The 16,893-nt window shown below is 39.0% G+C and overlaps 3 protein-coding genes across 3 annotated transcripts in view; all 3 read left to right on the top strand.

Annotated features, from left to right (window-relative positions):
- Positions 1–44: 44 nt before the first annotated feature.
- On the top strand, positions 45–4,668 carry gdf9 (growth differentiation factor 9; the record flags this gene model as incomplete). The annotated part of the gene is given in 2 exon segments (XM_014008946.1): positions 45–355; positions 3,239–4,668. Coding segments are annotated over 2 exon segments (1,213 nt in total), but the record flags the coding sequence as incomplete, so codon positions are not given.
- A 547-nt stretch (positions 4,669–5,215) lies between these two features.
- uqcrq (ubiquinol-cytochrome c reductase, complex III subunit VII) lies at positions 5,216–6,808 on the top strand. The gene is made up of 3 exons (XM_014008969.1): positions 5,216–5,313; positions 6,289–6,460; positions 6,639–6,808. The coding sequence occupies exons 2-3, from the start codon at positions 6,307–6,309 to the stop codon at positions 6,731–6,733; spliced, it is 249 nt and encodes an 82-aa protein (XP_013864423.1). The 5' UTR covers positions 5,216–5,313; positions 6,289–6,306; the 3' UTR covers positions 6,734–6,808.
- Positions 6,809–8,131: 1,323 nt separating this feature from the next.
- The window catches only part of hspa4b (heat shock protein 4b), an 11,600-nt gene continuing 2,838 nt past the window's right edge, over positions 8,132–16,893 (top strand). Inside the window, exons 1-12 of the mRNA XM_014008957.1 lie at positions 8,132–8,898; positions 9,691–9,748; positions 10,702–10,842; positions 12,016–12,138; positions 14,537–14,636; positions 14,741–14,874; positions 15,003–15,247; positions 15,350–15,426; positions 15,538–15,689; positions 15,816–15,922; positions 16,003–16,136; positions 16,255–16,439. Coding sequence (XP_013864411.1) covers positions 8,792–8,898; positions 9,691–9,748; positions 10,702–10,842; positions 12,016–12,138; positions 14,537–14,636; positions 14,741–14,874; positions 15,003–15,247; positions 15,350–15,426; positions 15,538–15,689; positions 15,816–15,922; positions 16,003–16,136; positions 16,255–16,439 — 1,563 coding nt within the window. The 5' untranslated portion in view covers positions 8,132–8,791. The remainder of the gene's footprint in view (positions 8,899–9,690; positions 9,749–10,701; positions 10,843–12,015; positions 12,139–14,536; positions 14,637–14,740; positions 14,875–15,002; positions 15,248–15,349; positions 15,427–15,537; positions 15,690–15,815; positions 15,923–16,002; positions 16,137–16,254; positions 16,440–16,893) is intronic.

Genomic DNA, 16,893 nt, shown 5'->3' on the forward strand with positions numbered 1-16,893 from the left:
TCAGCTGCTGCTGGTTGTCTCCACACCGTCCCCCTCCTCCTCCTCCTCCTCCTCCTCCTCACCTGCAGCTCCCCGCCGCTCGCCGCCTCCGACGCACTGCCCGGCCTGGAGGACTTCAGCTACCCGTACCGCAGCATCCTGTCCCCGCTGCTCAGAGCCCTGTCCGAGCACGGAGGGTCCAGGTGGGACTCAGGCCTGAMGGGGGGCATGCAACCTGAGCACAGGTACGTGAAGTATCTGACGCGAGTTTACAAGAAAACCTCCCGAGTGCGGAGGAGCACCGATGGAGGTGAAGTCCACAACACCATCAGACTGATCAGAGCCCAGGATGAGTGTCTGAGCCAGAGCAACAAGGGTGAGCAGAACTCACAGAAAACTTTATTATAACAGACATTGTTTCATACTGAAAACTTCAGCTTTAATGTGTTAAATTAAAGTAAGTAAATTATGTTTTCTTTGAATATATTCTGGGGATAAAAGGGCCAGACATTATTCTTCTTCTGCTACCTTTCATTTTATTTTGATTTTTAATTTGTGTATTTTCTTTGTTTTTTTATTGTTTTTTTATGAAATGAATACATTTTTTAAATTGAATAGAATGGAAAAAAATTAGAATTTTGAATTAAATTGTTTGGGGACCAARTTGGCATATATTTGAACTGAAAGTTGCCTCAGCAGCACATCAACCAGGTTGATGTGCAACTTAGTTTGAGCTTTTTTTAAAGTCAAAACAGAGAAATTATATTAAGTGATACCTGATTTCTTTAGACTTTCTTGGCTATATTTCATAGTATTTCTTTGGACTTTGGCTGCTTCTTAACTCATATTCTGTCCATTGTGACATTTTTGTAAAAGTTATGAATCTTTTAAATTCCCTGCAGGCTTAGGGGGGCATATGACCAGTGGGCACCCCTAAAAACAATACTGGTGACAGAAAGAAAACTTCTTCTGATCTAAAACTAAACGGAGTTTCTGCAGGTCTTTAAAAAGCCTTAGATTTAGTTATCAAAAATTAAGACTTTAAAAAGTCTTAAATTTGTTTTAAAAATGTGCAAACTGGTCTTAAATTTGTTACTCAAAGGTCTTAAATTTTGTCMGGCAGAAGCGATTTAAAGTTCTTCGTCTCCCCCGGCCGTCTCTGCAGAAACATCGCTTATATTTTCGGTCTTAAATTTCATTCAAGATGGTGTTAAAAGGTCTTAAAAAGTCTTAAATTTGACTTGCTAATACCTACAGATACCCTGATAAAGTAAACCTGTCCATATCAGAAGTCTCCTGAAATTCTCTTCTGGCTTTTAGTTTTAGTTTGCCACGCCAGGAAGCAGCCTGCTACAAAAACTCAACTAGTTCTCATATCTCATCATAATTATTAAGGATAAAAATGTGAAAAATAAACAAAAAAGAATAATAATAAACAGCAAATTCATGATTGTTAAAAGGTTCACATTTTAAATTAGATTTTTTTCATACAAACGAAGCTAAATGTAAACACTATCATGTTAACTTTTATCTGACAAATAGGGTGACCAGTTCTCGAAAAGCCAAATATGAGACAAAGAGGGACAATTTCTCTGAGAATCACCTTTCATTGACTTCACCCTCTTCCCAGTCTTTGTTTTGCCACATTTTTTTACATAATTTCTTTTACATTCTGCATGAATCAGAACCATTTCCTTGTGCTGTTGTTTATTTGAACTCAGTGTTGTCGGTGTGCCGACTGGTTGTGATTGACAGCTGATGCTGGGCCTCWGATTTATTGAGGTAGATAGATAAGMCATTATCTAAACCTTGCAAACTGCAGCCACTAAAGGTTATAGATTTTTTTTTAAGTTTCAAGCTGCCAGGACAAGTGAATTAAAGCAGGACAGTCCTGCACAAATCAGGACATCTGCACCCTATAGTGACAGACTATCAAAACTATTGTCTTGAATTATTTTCAGTTAAGTCGATTATTATTATTATTACCTCCGCCAAGGGGAGGAGGTAATGTTTTCAGTCGCGTATGTCTGTCTGTCYTTCTGTCGTTCTGTCTGTGGACAAAATTACTCAAAAACTTGTGGACGGATTGTCATGACATTTTTACCACATGTGGGTACTGACCCAAAGAACACACCATTAAATTTTGGTGATGTTCCGGATCACGATGCGGATGCAGGAATTTTTTTCTTTTAATTCGAGCGAATCAGTAGGGTTACGCATTGTCATTACGTCAGTCGCATGCCTGTAGGAAACAGGAAGTATACGTCGCAAACTCGCTGGGACTACAGTGTCTACTGTCAGGAAGGTTGTGATTATTCTGTTATCAACTACTTCTGGCCATGTTCCACGCTGTCTGGAGACGTACAAAAAGAAATGCGATACTTCTTCACGTTACGGGAATAACAGGACACCGACAGCGGGAGGAGGGTCCTGCTGCAGCCGAGCCGAAGCTGGACTGTCCGCGGGAACAGCTGATCGACCTTGGGAGGTACCCCCTCCACATAACAGCTTGGTGTGATTGCTCTGAAGTTRGTGGGAGTGTTTGTGCTGAAAGTGCTCACACTGTATTTGGCTCAGTCACTCGCTTAAAAAAAKCCCACTTGCTTCATTCATGAGCCGACTGTACCAGGAAGCAGTTTATGAAGACAGTCAAACCATTACAAACTCTTAAAAGGGGATAAAACAGACTTTTTACACAGTGAAATGTGACTGATGAAAACTTAGGAGCTTAATCCCAGACCTGTTTAACGATGAATAACTTCGGGTGACGAGTTGACTTTTTTTTTTCACATTGGACTCCACTGAGAAGAAATCCCGTGCATACTGCCTGCTTAATGTTCACTATGTCAGAACTTATTCAGCAAATGTGTTTCCATGTCTGCTTTTGTGCATTAACTCTTACAGGACGGGGGAGATTGGTCTTGGCGGAGGTTTACACTCTCGGAGTGCTTCTAGTTATATTTTTTTGTTAGCAAAATATCTCATGAACCATGAATATGACTGAAACTCTCAAACAAATCATTGAACCTATTTCTACAGCTGATTAGCTTTTTATATAGAAACCTAATTTTCTAAATATAAAATGTWATGACATTTATATTTCGATAAACATAAGATCAAACCTGTTTGTCTTAAAGGTAAATGGATGCAGTTTGTACAGTCAAGTGGACACATTAGGTGTGTTTATATAATGAACACATGATTCTCCTTCAGTGAGACTAACCTGACTCAGTCCCTGGAGCTTTGTCTTCTGTTTCAGGACCGTTTCTGCAGGAGTTGTCCTTCAGTCTGGATCAAGTGAGGAGAAAAGAGCAGCTCCTGAAGTCAGCCCTGCTGTACAGTTTGGACCGTGACTTCCCGGCGCCTGTCCACTCCGCCTGTTACCTGAGCATCAGGAGGCGCGACCAGTCCAACCYGTGCCAGGCGTGTGCCGCGGTCCACCACACTCTGAACTTCACCCGCAGCAGGAAGGGCAGCGGGAGCTGGGCGGAGGTCGACGTCACCCCGCTCTTTCAGCACTTGAACAAACAGCAGAAGAGCGTCCACCTGCTCCTCAGCGCCTCCTGCACAGAGCAACAGGGAGTAGGAAGCAACGGCTCCACGGAGCTGCTGAAGCTCCCCCTGAGGTCGCCTCCTCTCCTCCTCTACCTGAACGACACGAGCAATGTCGCCCACCAGAGGTTGCCGCTCGACGCCGGCCTGGGCCGAAGGCCGCCTCGCACGTTTCAGAAGCAGAGGCGTGGGCTGAAGAAGCGATGGAGGAGGGAGTCTCCAAAAAGCAAGCCAGGTGACAAAAGCCTGGACGCGCAGCTGCCCGAGCTCCTCACGAGCTCCGAGTTCCCAACAACGGACTGCGCCCTGTACGACTTCAGGGTGCGCTTCAGTCAGCTCAAACTGGATCACTGGATTGTCTTCCCCCCGAAGTACAACCCCAGGTACTGCAGAGGCATCTGCCCCAGGACCATAGGCTTCATCTACGGCTCCCCCGTCCACACCATGGTGCAGAACATCATCTACGAGAAGCTGGACTCCTCTGTGCCCAGACCCTCATGCGTCCCCTCCCACTACAGCCCCCTCAGCATCATGACCTTCGAGGAAGACGGCTCCTACGTCTACAGAGAGTTTAAGGACATGGTCGCCACAAGGTGCACGTGTCGCTAAGCAGTCAACAAAACTCTGACCAGGCTTAGTGATGGCATGAATTTACCAAAGTGTTGCACAAAAAATCTGATCAAGAGCAGGTGTGTTTACTGAAACAAAGTGTTTTATTACCATGGTTTTTTTTCTTTTTGTTAAACAATAGTTGCAAAACTGTTTATTTCTTGTTCCTTGAGTTAACACATTTGTCGTTTTTTATGTGCAGCGCCTTTTTTCTGGACAAGAAGCTAACAGAAAAACAGTCACAATGTCTTTATAAAACCTTTTACTTTTTTATTTTATTTGTAACATGCAGCTCTATTTCTAACCTCCATCATGAAATGTAAGGTTTTCACGTCTATTTATTACTTCATGTCAGTAAGTGACTGCCTGCTTGTGAGTGTATGTGAGCCATGTGCTTGTGTTTGTACCAGTTTAATGTGACCAAATGTCTATTTATGCAAGTGGGATGAATTCACTGTGTTTCTGTGCTCAGATTGTGAATATTCAAAAAGATGACCTGTGAAAAGTGGGCAAAGATTAAAAAAAATATATAAATATATATAATGTGGTCTTGCTGAATGTTACCATGTATCCTTTATAAATGTGTTTGTGCTTAAGGTCTCCAAATTTTATGATGGCCTTTCAATAATTTTTATTTTAAATCTGGCTATTTTATTTTACTGATCTTCTGGTGGTTCCTCATCACTCAATCTGTAAAGTGCTAAAGGCCCCGTGGGACAGTTAAGTCTAATTAAAAACTTTTAAAGACCTCCAAACACCCTAAAGACCAACTAATCAAGATCTCTGAAAAGAAGAGTCTGACTGCAAATAAAGTATTAAATGCAACTAAAATTATTTAACCATGGAGCATTTTTATTACCAGTTCTTCAACCTGAACCCAGGTTAGGTTTTAAACCTGAGAGATTTGAGGTGACAGCTTTTCTATTTACTCTTCATTGTTTCCAACAAATTAGTTTTTCCCCCTAGTTGTCTGCGTAAACTACATGATACCCACTAGTTTTTACATTTCCATCACATTCAAATGGAATATTTTTTTCAACTGCAATGAACGTATGTTCACTAGGTGGCGCTGGTGTCATCAGCACCACAATCAATCACAGACATCACAGCAACGCGTGAAGAAGAGCTGTGACCGGAAGTGCGCAGATAAACAGCTTTGTTGAAGAAAAAACGGTGAGTCTCAAGGTTATAACTGAACGCTCGTATTTCTTCGCTTTTGATGTGTTTTATTTCTATCATGTATGACTTATCAGAGTTTTTGTAATGCATCTGATATAGTTTGACCTCTGTTTAAGCATTTTAAGCGCAAATTTAGGGAAAATATGTTGCTTAGCTTGTTGGTTAGCAGCTAGCGCTAACCGCTAACATGTCGAATGCTAATGTTATTTCAACTACTGTAGTTTCACAAGACACCTCTCTGTGTATTTGGTGTTTTAATTTTTGTTATCATAAATGAATTTAAGTTAATCTAATCCTCAGTAACGTCACACATGGTGCTATGCGGTCCGAATAACACATTTTAAAAGCATATTTGCTATAAAGGTTAGGCTAATCTTATTGTGTTATGTAAYTAGTTGAAGCCAGTGGAGTTTATTTAACTCAAACTAATTTGAGGTGATGTCACCAATTTTATAAGTAAAATGGAACGTGTCAGGTTCTCAGCGAAATTATGTGATGTTTATGGACGGATGGCTCAACATTAAGTTACAGTGAACATTTATTTATTTATTTATTTATTTATTTATTTAAGAAATCTTAAGTTAAAAAAAATCGAGGTTTTAAGTTGCAGATTTTCTGACGACTCGGTAGAAGTGTTTTAACACAAGGCCAGTTAAGTCATCCTCCCCATAGGTCATTTTGTTTTAAGAACTTATTRTCTGCATCATCGCATGTAATTAAGACAAAAACAAGAATTTAGGAAGTTATTTATATTTCATGGTAATTTTAACTGCGTGCTAAAATCATACTTTACAACCATTTTTACCTTCCATCATGGCAAAATGTACTTGTAACAAATACTGGAAATTTATTTTGATATCAGGTCAGAATTGCACTGTCTCATATTATTGGTCTAAATATTACATTTCCTTAAGATGTGTGTGCTTGATTGTTAACTGTTTTAATATTTGTGTTTTGTTTTTTTTCCAGTTCAACTCCTCAGTGAGCATGGGTCTCCACTTTGGAGATTTGGCCAGGATCAGGCATATAATCACATTCAGCCTGTCCCCCTTTGAGCAGAGGGTTTTTCCTCACTATTTTTCAGAAGTTCTCCCAAATACATGGAGAAGGTTCAGGGGTTCGTTCTTCCCAATCGCCTCTAGTAAGTCCTCACATCTTTTTATATTTATAACTGATYCAAGAACACATAATATCTTAATATTTTAGTGAACAGAATAAGCTTTTTTTTCCTCACTTGTTGGTCTCGGTGCAATTTACCACCTTTGATTGAATAAAACACATGGTATTGACCTCCTGCTGATGTGTACTTCTGTTTGCAGATGTGGTTTTGTTTTACACGGTGTACACTTGGGTCAACCATAAAAACGAACAGAGCAAAAGGAAGAACCCTGCCGACTACGCCAACGATGTATAAACATCCACTACCTCTCCACAAGCCGCTGTCTTTTCCAGCTCTGTCTAACTAATAAAGATGAAAACTATTTGTGAAGTCACATGATTTAGTGTAAACTAACCTGACTGGTTTGATGCTGTTCTTTTACAAATAACTATATAAATGTAAACTCTTCTGATTTGAAATCAAATTTATAGTGGTTGTTTAATTATTAATTCAGAGATTAATTTGGAAAATAGATTTAATCTCTATGTTTAACTGAATGACTTGTGTACTACAAGTCAGACTATTTACAAAAAAAATGTGTAGAAATCAAATTAAGACTCATCCTGAGGTAAGGAGCTTGTTTTGGAGCTGGGGGGGAGGGGGGGGGTGTTTCTGTAACTTTTTTAACAGATGGGATAAAGTGTCTGAGACTCCCAGCTCCCTGATTGGATGCTCAGAACCAGTGATGTTCATGCAGGTCATCACCACCTGCAGAGCTTTCATATCTCAGACCAAGACATCTTATGGAGTTAAAACGTTCTTTGACCTTGACAAAATGCAATCCTAATTTAGGCTAAAGAGAAAAACAAGCGATTTATTTGAAATGTAATGATACCTARAAAGTTGAGTCAAATATTTACAGGTAGTTGGATTTCACAATGAATACCGGCACACGCTTACGTTACACAACGTGCTCTTCTTATCCAAAAGAAGTGGTAAAACTACTTGTGCCTAGAAAAGACATGCTCTATGAGAAAATATACCATTTTAAATAATTCACAACATGGTAAAACTTTGGATGCAAACATACAAATATTGATAAAACATTCAATTTATAAAAGTCACTGGCTGTAGAATGATGAAAAACTGCCACCTTAAACATTATGTTAAAAACCACATTATTATGGAGTTTGTTCAATTTTTAAATAATTTACTTTTAATTTGATTCAAGATTGCCACAAGGCCAACTAACTAAAAAAATGGTTATAAGTATAATTTTTTTTAGATAGCCTAAAATTGTGTATGGTACTTCTTGAGCATGAGCCCAAACACAATCTGGGTTATAACAGATTGGGCAAGATCTTTGTTTTAAATTTTGCTAATAACTTAGGAGTAAACACTGTTAGGAAAATGTCTCATGAGTCACTGGGCATAATTTAATAATAATTTCAGAAGGTAATGTATATCCACAWTTCATTTACTTTTGGATTAAATTCAAACTTGGGCTGTTTGACAGATAAAATGTAACATTTAATGTGGTAATAGTAGTTTAGGATAATTTGTAATTTRAACACTTTGCCATGATAGAATGTGGTATGACATGAGGAAGCCCTGCTTTGCTTAATTTCCTGTCCATAAAACCAAGAACCACACCATTTTATTTTGGGGTTTCCAATTTAGTACAGCAGGTAAAAAACAATTTCTTGTGATATTTTGGTGTCTTGCAAATGTGTATATATAATATTAACAGCATAAAACAGAACAATATGCAAAGGTACAAATTATAAGGAACACAGAAAAAATAATACAAATTAAGATAAATACAGAACAAAGGTGAAAACCTATGCAGATGATTCTAGCAGTTTTTAAATGTACCGAATGAAGAATATGATTTAAATTTGTTCATGAAACAGGGGCGGGGGGGCTTATTATCTCTCCACTTACTACAATGAATATGGTATTTTGCTATAAGTATGAGTATATTTATGGCACTAGAAAATGTGGAATTTAAGTTATCCACATAAATGTCATCAACATCAACGTTTTAAGGTTGAGATTAATCCAGTTTCTTATCTCAGTCCTTCAAAATAAAGTAAAGGAAATGACGAGCACTACGGTGTAGTACCACTCCCGGACTGTAGGGGGCGCCGCTTCGCAGTGTCTGCTGTGAGAGACGAGTGTCAGAATATTCCTGAACGCTCTTTGGGCACACCGCACCGCACGCTGCTGCTCAGTTTCATGGAACAAGAGCGAGGGTGGATAACTGTCCGTTGACTGGAAGCCCCCGTAGCTGCTGCTGTCCGCCTTTAGCTCTCGACTTTATTATTTTGTTCTTTCGCATAACTCCTAACACGTGAGTTTAATTAGTGGAAAATGTCGGTTGTAGGTTTTGACGTCGGGTTTATGAACTGCTATGTAGCGGTAGCTCGAGCCGGAGGCATTGAAACTGTCGCCAATGAGTACAGCGATCGATGTACACCGTAAGTATGAGCGCTGGCATTCTTCGTGTGTGATTTGTGTCGTGTTTTGTGCGCACGTACCGAACTGGGGTGAAAAATCTTTCCAAGATCGTAATAATACTGAGTTTGGTTAAGGTTGCTACCTAGCTAGTTAGCATGCTAACAGATTTCATAACAGGAAACACGGCATGTGATAGCTGATGCTAACGCTAGCTAAACCTAAATTACTCTATTTAAAAAAACCGTTTATTAACTACGGCACATATTCAAATACTTGTTAGGAGTTGTAATGGAAGTACGTAATTTAGAGACTGCCATGGTAGCGGTCAGGTGACTGAATGGACACATGATGATGTTGGAAGGAGGCCGGCTGCATCCTTCCTGGCTGTCAAATACGGCTTGATCAGTCCATTGTGCTGGATCTTCATGTACAGAACTGTTAGTACAGAGATCAAAATGGACCAAATAATCAAAGACAAAATTCTATAGTACAGCTTATTGTTTCAAATTACAGAACAAAATTAAAGCTTGGCAAAAATTATAATTATAATAGTAAAACATGGGGTTTTAAATACTTGATCTTACTTTGATTTTTAAAATATAGCTTTTTGAAGCTATATTGACATTTTAATTCTTTATCTAAAAGGGACCTAATTTAACTAAAGTTTATATTCTACTGTAAGTGCACAATTTCAGTAACAATAAATCACTAATATATGTCGTAAACAGCGTTTTTATTATACATTAAATCATTGTGACAAAATGCAAACATTGAAATAAGAAATTTGATTTAATTGTGTTTTGTGATTGCAGAGCATGCGTTTCATTTGGACCAAGGAATCGATCAATCGGTGCAGCTGCAAAAAGCCAGGTATGCTTTTCTGTGACGCTCTGAGGGCACTGGGCGTGTTATCGTTAAAAATGACTACAAATTAGAGCTGGGCGATATGATCTAAATTTTATATCACAGTATTTTCAACATTTTCACCGGTTTCACAGTATGACGGTATTTTTATCTTCATCACAGCTCAGCTGATAATAAAATGTACAAACCCTGCTTATTGACTTTTTTTTCTTTTACTGTACCTCTGTCTGTCGCTCTTTTCCTCCTCTGTGTCTGTTCTTCTCTGACTGGTGGTTGGAGACAGTAGTCACGCATTTTGGTCCAGTCATGAAGGAGGAGGTTTAAGAAAAGATTATGATTGGGTCTATTTTATGTTATTTATTAAAGCTTATCAGCACGACTCACCTTGCACACCAGTCAATTCCAACTCCACTACGAACTACTTCCTGCAGGCTTTTCACAATAGAACCACGTTAAGTCTCCATCAYCATAACGTCTCCATATTAACTAACCGCGTTAAATCTAACTGTGCACGTCACTGAAGAGGTGTTTACTACATTCAGCGACAGCGAAAACGGGATGTTTTTTTAAACGTCAGTCAATATACGCAGTGGAATCGCCACCTGCGGCTGCAACTAGCTGCTCCAAACATTAGCATGCTAACGCACATAGCAGTGCAGCAAGGAAAAATGTCCCCCGGGAAACAACAGTTCACTGGCGGCCGCGACGAAACGTTCCTCTAAACCGGAAAGTCCGGTATTCAAAAAATTCYTATCATAACAAAAATAAAAACCGGTATTCGGTACAAAACGGTATACCACCCAGCACTACTACAAATAATAGTTGGTTTTTTTTATGCTGCACTGAGCGTGAGCAGTGCTGAACTTGATTACAGTACACATACAGTCCAGCCCCGACGCTGCACCCAACATWTGAGTCATAAATTTGATTTACAGTTTGGCTTCTGTTTCTCTGTGCAGGTTGTCACAAACTGTAAGAACACAGTCCAGGGGTTCAAAAGGTTTCATGGCAGAGCCTTTTCAGATCCTTATGTGCAGTCCATCAAAAACAGCCTGGTTTATGATATTGCACAGATGCCTTCAGGAACAACAGGCATCAAGGTAAGAAGATCAAAGTTGCATTTGATCAACTTAAATTCTTCCTGCTTCTCACATGTACTGTATMTTTTAGATTGGTCAGATTTAGCCAGATTTGGTCAAACCAAACTAAGCATATTTTCAGACTCTTGTCTATTAAAGCTACACGTTTATACCTTGCTCATCTTGTTATCATGAGCAATTACAGAGATGTGGATTGATATGTCTTACTAATTGGGATGACCCTGGAAAGTTAGTCTGAATTTTAATTTTAGTATATTTTTATGAGGATTTTTTGATGTTCTTTATAAGAGGAAACCTCAAACCATATTGGAAATCAGAATTTTCCATCTGGTACAGAAAATAGATTCATTAGCGTGCAAGAAAAATAACAAATTTAGTTTTTTTTCCTAATCAGTCATTGTTAGTTGTTGCTCAAAAAAGTGCTTCAGAACATTTTTTTATTATACTTTGGACATTTCCTTCAAGGGACCCATAGATGATGTCATATTATTTTTGAGAAAATGCAACTTTTTCGACCAATGCACTGTAGCTTCCTTTTACCTCACTGCACATCCTTGTGACTTAATTGTTGGTTTGATGTGATGAGTCATTACCCTGTGCTCTTTCAAGGTGCCTGTAAAACCAGTGATTCTCACAGATTGTTCACTGTAAATGTTAGCAACATTAAAGATAAGTCAGGTGCTCCAAAACAAAACATGGTAAAGTAAAGATTCTTGATTTGTAAAATTCAAAACATCTGCAGGTGGTTAATAAATTTCAGTAATTGATATATTTTCTTTTTTTCCCCAGTGTTTTTATTAAATTATTCAGTTTGATGTTCTGTATTTGAGCTTTCAGGTAAAACCAGTAAGTGCAAGACAAACAGGAAGTTGAATGATGTTAGTGTTATCACTTGCTGAACTTTGGTACCTGGTCTCTGACAGAACTCTTTAAGTTCTATCAGATATATATTATAAAGAGCCGACTTTAAGAGTGTTTCACCTGAAAACATTTGTTATAGATAAAGCTACAATGCAAAAAGTGAATATATATGTTTGGAAATGTATTATTTTAATTGTATCAGTAGGATTAAACTACTTTAATATTTGACAGTAGCTTGTGTCAATGTTTTTGCGTTGTGTGTGTCTCCAGTTCTGAGACCAGTAGTCAACATCTTCTTATCTGTTCCCAAAGGTGATGTACATGGAGGAGGAGAAGGTGTTCAGCATCGAGCAGGTCACTGCCATGCTGCTGACCAAGCTGAAAGAGACGGCAGAGAGTGCTCTGAAGAAGCCTGTAGCTGACTGCGTCGTGTCTGTAAGTGTATCGCCTTCACAAAAGTCCAACCCTGACACACCCCGCTGTGCAGCTTGTTCAATTGATGAGACTTGTCTTGAGTTTGTGCMTTGTTAAAAACTTCTGTTGTTGACAATAAATTCTAATCAAAAGATATAAATGTCACTTAAAAAAATAGCTATTATACATTTAAACGTGCTGTTTTAATATGGTGAATAGAAAGTTCAGTCTTCTGTGGCTGTTCAGTTTTTCTTTAAAATATTCAAAATTTCTATTTGTGATTGATTGCAACATCAGTGTATTCATTGAAGCTGCTGTGATGAAAGAAATTGTCCGTTGCACATTTTTTTAATGACTTAAAACTTGAAAACAAAAAAGGAACTAGCAGTGAACACCAGGGTATTTGGAGTGGATCTGTTATGAAGACATTTTATTTGTAATGTGACGTATTCACCCATAAGTTGCCTGCAAGGGAAAGTTCAAAACAGACTTTAGTGCCYTGTGTCAAACTCAAGGTCCATGGGCTAAATCTGGTCCTTAACATTTTATGTGGCCCCAAAGGTAATATTTTAAATTTAAAAACAGTTTTATTTATTTTTTTCACTGTACTGTAGTCTTTTTTGCAACGGTACTTGACTGTAATTCTGTTTTCTATTTTAAAAAGCAAATAATTGGATTTTTAGTGAGTTTTTCTTTAACTGATTTGCTGGATTGTGTTAAAATATATCTAGGAAATAAAAGCTAATGATGTGTATTTCTAAATTGAATCTGTTTTTCTTGTTTATCACTACATAAGTATAAAACGCATAAAATGCATTTTGCATAAATTCATAAAATGTACTTTGGAAAAATGAATTTGTGTTTAAGAATATTTTGTTAAATAATGTTTAATACCATGATTTTTTTAAATAAACGTTGAAAAAGATTATCCTTTGGTTTGGACCAAGTTTTAAATTTTGGCCCTTGATGTAATTGAGTTTGACACCCATTCTTTTTATAAAAAGGCTTTATTTCATAGTCCTGAGGCCTATTGCATGAATCTAGGATAAGGGATTAAGCCAGGATTTTGGTGTAAACCTGAATTAATTAAGCCTTGAATCGGTTGCATGGGAGGCGAAGCACTTATGTTTCCATGGTAACAAATGCTCTGTAACTAACCTGGTCACGACCAGYTTTAAAGTGAAGTTTATTTAATCTGTTAATGTTTCTGAGCAGTAGAGTCACTTTACTGCAGAAAACTGTTCCTCTAACCCAGTTTTACAGTCTTTTATCAGCTAAAAAGTATTTTTGATCTTGTTTTTAGACCCATATACTAAACAAGATCAGATTATGTTGGATTATTAATCTTGTTAATCTGAAAAGTTTTTTTTTCTTCAAGAAGTCTTGCCAAGTGCAACTGTCAAACTGCAGATAATTAATTGTTATGAATTTGAAAAGAATAAGGGTCTAATCTAGTATTTTAAACTTATTTTTAGAAGCCTGTTTTTTCCTTTGCATTAAAATATTACAGAGTAAATAAAATTATTTAATTTATCAGATTATCCATGAAAAAGAATAATAAAAAAGACTTAACCTCAGCTTCACCATTAAAATAGTCTATAAAAATAAAAAGCCAAGTCCCCCCCTTCTTTGTGCCTGATACAGGCCACACCCACCTCCACCACCTCCACGGCACCTTCCCACCCCTGTCTCCCCCAAACACACCTGCACTGGTATCCGACTCCACCCACCCCCCCCAGCTTCTAACCCTCCCGCTGCCCAGCCCCCCGTCCCTCTGTCCCTCGTCTTTTCCTACAACGATCATTTTAAGTGAGCGATCAGCTGTTCATTTGAATTTTGTTCATTTAATTTCAGATAAATTACAAACAGATTCAGTTTCACAAAAAGTTTTTACTTTTGAAATTATTTCAGCATTCAGTCGGTGTTTCTCTTCATCTCGTCATATGAATCATAATTAACCCTTAAACTGCTGGAAAAAGTGAGACTCCRYTGTCTTACTGCACATRCCTGATCAGGAAATCTTTGATCCACCTGATGGATCTAGTAAACAAACCGTGAARGTGCATTAATCCTAAACCAACAGTTGGCTTGAATGAGCCGCKTTAATTGAGTGTGGCCTGGTGTTAGAGCCACTGATTACAGCTGTTTACAAGTTGAAGGCTAGCTCAAGCTCAGCTTACAGCTGATATTCTGGATTTAAAAATCTGAATTTTTGTGAAATTAGCCTCTGGTGATTTAAAGTGTTACATCACACTGTTTACCTGGACTATCATGATTAAAGCTTAATATGAGAAGATGGGAAAATGGTGGGAAGTAGTTAAAATAGCCATTTCAAAGTGACTTAGATTGGTAACATTGAGTATAGCAGTAACTTGTGTTCTCTGGTGTGTGATTGTGAAAGCTGTTCTGTTGTAACCAGGTGCCCTGCTACTACACGGATGCTGAGAGGAGATCAGTGATGGATGCTGCTCAGGTTGCTGGACTCAACTGTCTGAGGCTCATGAATGAAACAACTGCAGGTGTGTGCCCAGATGTTGCTGATTGTAAACTCAGACTAACCAATGGGAAGATTTKAAGCCCAGCTCCTCTTTACTTCATTAATATGTGTCAATGTTCCCTGCAGTTGCTTTGGCGTATGGCATCTACAAACAGGATCTCCCTGCTCCGGAGGAGAAGGCCAGAAACGTGGTGTTTGTGGATCTCGGCCACTCTGGATATCAGACATCAGTGTGTGCCTTCAATAAGGGCAAACTCAAGGTGGACCTCAGAGTCGACACTCCACAAAATAATCATTTTATGATCTGCGTGGTTTCGCCCCCGTCTCATCCCCTCTCTCTCTCTCTCTCTCTCTCTCTCTCTCTCTCTCTCTCTCTCCCGCCTCTCAGGTTCTGGCCACGGCCTGCGACCCGCAGCTGGGAGGGAAGGATTTCGACGAGGTGCTGGTCAAATATTTTGTCGAGGAGTTCGGCAAGAAGTACAAARTGGATGTGAAGACCAAGCCCAGAGCTCTGGTCAGGCTCTACCAGGAGTGTGAAAAACTGAAGAAACTCATGAGCGCCAACTCGTCTGACCTGCCGCTGAACATCGAGTGTTTCATGAACGACATCGACGTCTCCGGACACATGAACAGGTAGACCGACAGCAAACCACTCCCTGCTGCTTMTACCGATGAGTCACAGCCGAAATGTTCCTGCGAAGATGAAGTCATGTTTCTTCTTTGTTTTTGCCCTAGGGGTCACTTTGAAGAGATGTGTACTGATATTTTGGCTCGAGTTGAGCCTCCCCTGCAGGGCCTGCTGGAACATGCCAGTAAGTAGAGTTTGCAGAAGGGCGCTYTTTAACTCAAACAGAAATTTGTCACAAAGTTCAGAAGTGTGACCGTACAACTTTGTTGTTTTTTTTRCTTTCCCTTTCGATAAGAACTGAAAAAGGACGACATCTACGCAGTGGAGATAGTAGGCGGAGCCTCCAGAATCCCATCTGTTAAGGAGAGAATCAGCAAATTCTTCGGGAAGGAGCTGAGCACCACACTGAATGCTGATGAAGCCGTGGCTAGAGGATGTGCCCTGCAGGTACCRGACTGATTCAGCCCCTCGTGTATGAAGATGTTCTCGTGCTCACAGCTGAGGAGTTTTAACATCTGCTGTTTTGGATGAGTCATCATAAAACAAAGTTAATGTTTGTTTTAATTCTCGCAGTGTGCAATCCTTTCTCCCGCCTTCAAAGTCCGGGAGTTCTCCATCACAGACATTGTTCCATATCCAGTTTCTTTGAAGTGGCATTCTGCTGCAGAAGAAGGTTTAAGGTAAAGAAAAAAAAAACATTTTCAGGTTTAGTTTTTCTGTTTAAGTCGTAGATTTTTATGGGATTGTGTTGTTTGTGCAGTGATTGCGAGGTGTTTCCCAAGAACCARGCAGCACCCTTCTCCAAAGTCCTGACCTTCTACCGGAGAGAGCCTTTCTCCTTAGAGGCGTACTACGCTTGTCCCAATGAGCTGCCTTACCCTGATCCCATTATTGGTACGTAACTAAAGCTTCTTCATGACTCTGCTGATAGGCACTCGCATAAATGTTTCATCTGACTTTCAGAAAGCCAGACGGTTTATTTATTGTTTTTGTTTTTCATCCTCTTCTTCAGGTCAGTATCTGATCCAGAAGGTTGTCCCACAGGCATCTGGAGAAAGCTCCAAAGTGAAAGTCAAGGTGCGAGTGAACATTCACGGCATCTTCAGCGTGTCCAGCGCCTCTCTGGTGGAAGTGCAGAAGTCTGACGAGGGAGAGGAACCCATGGAGACCGAACAAGCCTCCGACAAGGATGGAGAGGTACCACAGCTGAAGACGTGCCGTCGTTTTACCACCTGACGTGTTGCTCCTGAGGCCAGCTTAGTTTCTGTTTGTTTCACGCTGTACCATTAGCATTCATGCTAACACTATTTTACCTCTTATTCTTTGTGAGTTTTGTTAATCTTCCTCGTTTTTGTCAAAACCCTCATTTTCCCTCCACAACTCGAGAATTCCTCTACAGCACTTCTTAAAAAAGTTGCTATTATTGTCCCAGAGGTTTCACAACAAAATGAAAGTTTTAGATGTAGTTTTAAATGTGTAGCTTTTTGTTGTCAGGCACAGAGCAGGTCTAAAAAGAAAAAAAAACTGACTGAAATGTTGCTCATCAACATAGTTAAGCATAAAGAAAATTTTAATTATGATAGAATTACCACTGAAAATTGTTTTGTTGTTTTCTGTTTATATATATATATATATATATATATATATATAT

The sequence above is a fragment of the Austrofundulus limnaeus genome, unplaced genomic scaffold (assembly GCF_001266775.1).
Source record: "Austrofundulus limnaeus strain Quisiro unplaced genomic scaffold, Austrofundulus_limnaeus-1.0 Scaffold1, whole genome shotgun sequence".
NCBI classification, from domain to species: domain Eukaryota; kingdom Metazoa; phylum Chordata; class Actinopteri; order Cyprinodontiformes; family Rivulidae; genus Austrofundulus; species Austrofundulus limnaeus.

Bases quoted from the DNA above. Each gene is read 5' to 3' on its own strand.
- uqcrq (XM_014008969.1), top strand. From the start codon at position 6,307: ATGGGTCTCCACTTTGGAGATTTGGCCAGGATCAGGCATATAATCACA. The intron at 6,461-6,638 runs GTAAGTCCTCAC...TTCTGTTTGCAG, and splicing joins GTTCTTCCCAATCGCCTCTA to ATGTGGTTTTGTTTTACACG.